The sequence below is a fragment of the Cebus imitator genome, unplaced genomic scaffold, assembly GCF_001604975.1.
Source record: "Cebus imitator isolate Cc_AM_T3 unplaced genomic scaffold, Cebus_imitator-1.0 Scaffold54, whole genome shotgun sequence".
NCBI classification, from domain to species: Eukaryota; Metazoa; Chordata; class Mammalia; order Primates; family Cebidae; genus Cebus; species Cebus imitator.
The window spans coordinates 5,302,430-5,308,100 of NW_016107369.1; the positions used below are offsets into that span (position 1 = coordinate 5,302,430).

General features: G+C 40.9%; 1 protein-coding gene across 2 annotated transcripts in view; it reads right to left on the bottom strand.

The window, feature by feature from the left end:
- The window catches only part of PTGR2 (prostaglandin reductase 2), an 11,501-nt gene extending 8,239 nt beyond the window's left edge, over positions 1 to 3,262 (bottom strand). For both annotated transcript variants that reach the window (XM_037738558.1, XM_017528696.2), the window contains exons 1-2: positions 3,052 to 3,262; positions 683 to 853 (exon numbers count right to left, since the gene is read on the bottom strand). In XM_037738558.1, the coding sequence (XP_037594486.1) occupies positions 683 to 853; positions 3,052 to 3,234 (354 nt within the window). In that variant the 5' untranslated portion in view covers positions 3,235 to 3,262. The remainder of the gene's footprint in view (positions 1 to 682; positions 854 to 3,051) is intronic.
- Positions 3,263 to 5,671: the final 2,409 nt, after the last annotated feature.

Genomic DNA, 5,671 nt, shown 5'->3' on the forward strand with positions numbered 1-5,671 from the left:
TGTTACCCAGGCTGGAGTGCAATGGCGCGATCTCGGCTCACTGCAACCTCTGCCTCCCGGGTTCAGGCAAGTCTCCTGCCTCAACCTCCTGAGTAGCTGGGATTACAGGCACGCGCCACCACGCCCAGCTAATGTTTTGTATTTTTAGTAGAGACGGGGTTTCACCATGTTGACCAGGATGGTCTCGATCTCTTGACCATGTGATACACCTGCCTCAGCCTCCCAAAGTGCTGGGATTACAGGCTTGAGCCACCGTGCCTGGCCTCAAATCTACATTTTTCATACTGTTACTAAGAGAGTCTATGTGGGTGAAACACCGCTTATACAAGAAATGTGTGAAAGTCATTATAAATTTATTCAATTTTGGCCGGGCATGGTAGCTCATGCCTATAATCCCGGCACTTTGGGAGGCCGAGGCAGGTGTTCTCTTGAGGCCAGGAGTTTTGAGACCAGCCTGGCCAACATGGCAAAACCCCATCTCTAGTAAAATACAAAAATTAGCCAGGTGTAGCAGTGCACACCTGTAGTCCCAGCTACTCTTGAGGCTGAGGCATGAAAAAAAAATTATCCAATTTTATATTTTAAATGATATACATATATCTGGAATTTCAATTACAAATTATTATTATATGTATTATATCCTCAAATAATCAGAAAATCAAATAATTTTCAGAAACTTTACCTGCCCAGCCAAGGATCCACAGGCACCTGCAGCCCCACTGACAACCATTGTCTGATTAGATCCAGCAGTAATATGACCTTTCTCCTGTATTCCAATCAAGGAGGTCAAACCAGGCATACCTATAGCTCCAAGAAAATATGAAAGGTGTCCATCCACAAGTTGTGGGTCTACCTAAAATAAAATATATACCCTTTTAGAATAATACTAGGAATTCCTGTTTTGAGACAATAGAGACAATGTGTATGAACTGAATTGTGTCCCACACAAAATTTATATATTAAAGCCTTAAGCCCCAATGTGACTTTATTTGGAGATGGGGACACAGCAAGACGTGGCCATCTGCAATCCAGGAGGAGAGGCCTCACCAGAAACCAAATTTTCCAGAACTCTGATCTTGGACTTCTAGCCTCCAGAACTGTGAGAAAATAAATTTCTGTTGTTTAAACCACCCAGCCTATAGTATTTTGTTATGGCAGTCTGTCCATCAGTATAATAAACAACCCAATATGGTTTCTAGAAGAGCAAACCATTCATCAATCTTGCTAAAATTCTAAAATTTACTTGTAAAGAGTAAAAAACTATATTACTTCTCTATATTAAAAAGAAACTTAAAAAAAAAATTCCCACATAAGAGACCAAATATTCTTTCTCGTTAATGCCCCACTATGGAAAAAAAAAAAAAAGGAATTGCTTAACACAAAAATACTTGGCAACATTGATTTTTAAGTCTCTGAGTAATTCCAACGTAAACATTTACCTATAAAAATCAACTGAGGCCAGGTGAGGTGGCTCATGCCTGTAATCCCAGCACTTTGGGAGGCCGAGGCAGGTAGATCATGAGGTCAGAAGTTCAAGACCAGCCTGACCAAGATGCTGAAACCCCATCTCTACTAAAAATACAAAAAGTAGCCAAGCATGGTAGTGGGCGCCTGTAATCCCAGCTACTCAAGAGGGTGAGACAGGAGAATCACTTGAACCCAGACAGCAGAGTTTACAGTGAGCTGAGATCGCACCACTGCACTCCAGCCTGGGTGACAGAGCCATACTCTGTCACAAAAAAAAAGGGAAAAAAAAGTCAACTCGAATTTCAACAGTTCTCATTGCTGATGCTTAAAATGTACCACAAAGGCTAGGCACAGTGGTTCACAGCTGTAATCCCAGCACTTTGTGGGGCTGAGGTAGAAGGATCAGTTGAGGCCAGGAGTTCAAGACCAGCCTGGGCAACATGATGAGACTCCGTTTCTATAAAAAGTTTAATAAAAATGGCAGGGCGCAGTGATTCATGCCTGTAATCCCACCACTTTGGGAGGCCAAGGCGGACAGATCACTTGAGGTCAGGAGTTTGAGACTAGCCTGGCCAACATGGCGAAACCTTGTGTCTACTAAAAATACAAAAAATGAGCCAGGTGTGGTGGTGTATGTTTACCTGTAATCCCAGCTACTCAGGAGACTGAGGTGAGACGAAGGCTTAAACCCAGGAGGCCAGAGGTTGCAGTGAGCCAAGATCACTCCACTGCACTCCAGCCTGGGTGGCAGAGTGAGATGCTGCCTCAAAAAATAAAAAATAAAAATAAAATAAAAGTCATTAGCAGACCCAGCCAGGCTATGCCTATTCTTTTGGAGGCTGCTCTGAAACAACTTTTATTACGTGAGCAACTTTCTGTACAATAAGATAACCTTTGTTCACCATGCCATTCCTCCCCTTTCCCTTCTTGTTGTCATTTCCCCCAAAAGCCTCAAGCCCCATTCCTTTACACTATAAAAACTTCAGTCAGACGCAGTGGCTCATGTCTGTAATCTCTGCACTTTGGGAGGCTGTGGTGGGAGGATTACTTGAGCCTAGGAGTTTGAGACCAGCCAAGGCAACATAGTGAGACCCCATTTCTAAAATAAACAAGCACAGAAACAAACAAAAAAAACTCTTCAACCATCAGGCCCCTCCTTTAAGTCTCCCATTCTGTGAGGCTCCAGTGCACATGCATGAATTAAAATGTTTTTTCTCCCCTGCTTCATGAAACCTATGGCTCAAGTTTAAAAAAAATAAATAAAGAAAAAATAATATTCACATCCACAATGCTTAAAAAAAATGAAAAAGAAAAAAGATAAAACAATAAATAAAATGGTTTTTCTCTTGTTAATCTGTTTATTATTCAGTTTAATAGGCCTAAGTAACAAACTTTCAGAAGGAAAATTTAAACTTCCCTACACAGCTAACAGTGGAAAGTGAACAAAGACTTTCGGCATTTTAGCAGCTAGCTAAAATAAAATATGTTTTTATTTTTCTCTGATTACAAACAAAACTGAGTATCAAATGCACAAAGTGAGAATTACACGGGGAAAAAAATCAGATATTTTCATATATATATCACCTTTTCAAGGCTATTTCCATCCAGAATAACCTTGCTCTGCCAGGGCCAATAGAAAGAAGTCACAAAATCGCCTTTAGTCAAATTTGTGTGTTTGCTTTCTTCTATAATTCCAATACCTCCACCATCAACCACTTGAGATAGCTGCCAAGGTGTTATATAATCAGTGCCAGTGTCTTCATTCATTCTACAACGCTAAAAAAAAAAATCGAGATAATTTTATCCAATATCAAACCACTCGAATTTACCCAGTGACTAAAAGTATATAATGAGTAGTGTATCACATACAATACACAAAAATCAATTCAAAATAGATTAAAGATTTAAACATAAGACCTGAAACAACATGGTGACTATAGTTAATGACAATGTATTATATACTTGAAAACTGCCACTGGCCAGGCGAGGTGGCTTACACCTGTAATCCCAGCACTCTGGGAGGCCAAGGCAAATGGATCACCTGAGGAATTCAAGAGCAGCCTGCCCAACATGGTGAAACCCAATCTCTACAAAAATACAAAAATTACCTGGGCATGATGGCAGGTGTCTGTAATCCTAGCTACTCAGGAGGCTCAGGTGGAAAAATTGCTTGAACCTGGGAGGCGGAAGTTGCAGTGAGCCGAGATTGCACCACTGCACTCCAGCCTGGGTGACAGAGTGAGAGCCCATCTCAAAAAAATAAAAAAAGAAACTTGCCAAAAGGATAAATTCTAAGTGTTTTCACCACAAACAATAAGTATATGATGTAATCCATGTTAATTAGCATGTTAGCATGATACAGCTACTACACAATATAAAAATATTTCAAAATATCATGTTGAATACCATAAACAGACAATTTTTTTTTGAGACGGAGTCTCGCCCCATCACCCAGGCTGGAGTGCAGTGGTGCCATCTCGACTCACTGCAACCTCTGCCTCCCAGGTTCAAGCAATTCTTATGCCTTAGCCTCCCCAGTAGCTGGGACTACAGGCATGTGCTACCATGCCTGGCTTATTTTTGTATTTTTAGTAGAGATGGGGTTTCACCAAATTGGCCAGGCTGGTCATCTCGAACTCCTGACCTCATGATCCACCTACCTCGGCCTCCCAAAGTGCTGGGATTACAGGCATGAGCCACCATGCATGGCAACAATTTTTATTTGTCAATAAATTTGTCTTTAAATAAAAAATTTTTAAGTTGTGGTGACAGTTGCAAAGCTCTATGAATATTCGAAAGTGACTGAATTGTACATTTAAATGCATGAAATGTATGCTAGTGAATAAAGCTAAAATTTTTACAGAGTTACTTAAGGAAATTAAAGTAATATTATACACAATATACTAGCAAAAATAATACAAAATACTTTTTTGATGGTTTCAAGGGATTGTGGCCAATTAGATACACTCACATGTTGCTGATATAATACAACTATTTTTTATGGAAAACTAGCAACATATAGGCCATAAAACTTGATTTCTTTTGGGCTAGAAATTCTGTCTCCTCATTGAAAATAACCCAAAAAGAACTGACCAAGCACTTTCCCTATTTCATGCCCCCTTACTACAGACGAACACTCTCTTCACCTCTCAAAGACAGAGTGCCACAGTCGGACCACACCCTGTCTCAAGAGGAGGGCTAACAACTTCTCTGGGTAGCAGTCAAGGCTCTCTTCCTCTTGCCTCTATCATGAAATCCAAAATGTAGAGGACCATATCATGGACCAGGAAATGGAAAACATGGAAGGACTCTTGATTAAGGGGTCCCATGTGGTTCAGTTTACCCGGGTAAAAAATAAAACAGAGAATTAATGCAGAAGCTTCTATAAGAATACATTTACTTCTGTTTGTGTGCTACCTCCCATCTATTCCTTAAAAGCAAGCGCAGCCATAGACACCGGCCAGACCAAGGGCCTGATACTTAAACAAAGCTAGTAGAAAAAATGGAAATAAGTTCTGTGAGATATAGGGAAAAAATCTACTTTTTTCCTACTGTCACTCACCACTCAACACAACACTTCTAAAAACAGATGTGGAAGGGTATTTCCCTATACACCAACCAAGCAATTCTGCAGAGGACATCAACTGGGTGTCCCCTAATTCAACTCAACTGTGATACTATCTACCTGGATATAGTGTCAGGTCCCATAGATGAAGGGCTCAGTCCCACAAGACTGCACCTACTTCAGATGCCAATCTTAAATCTTAGGTTATGGTCTGTACTTCTGACAAACTGGCTATAAATCAGTGTCTCCACTCTACCCTCTCCTTTGGTTTAATTTGCTAGAGCACCTCAAGAACTCAGAGAAATACTTTACTTACATTTACTGTTTATTATCCAGGATATTACAAAGGATACAGATAAATAGCCAAATAAAAATTAAAATTAAAAAAAGACCAAACGGCTGGGCGCGGTGGCTCACGCCTGTAATCCCAGCATTTTGGGAGGCCGAGGCAGGTTCACAAGGTTAAGAGATCGAGACCATCCTGGCCAACATGGTGAAACCCCGTCCCTATTAAAAAATACAAAAATTAGCTGGGCGTGGTGGCGCGCGCCTGTAGTCCCAGCTATTCGTGAGGCTGAGGCAAGAGAATTGCTTGAACCCAGGAGGTGGAGGTTGCAGTGAGCAGAGATCATGCCACTG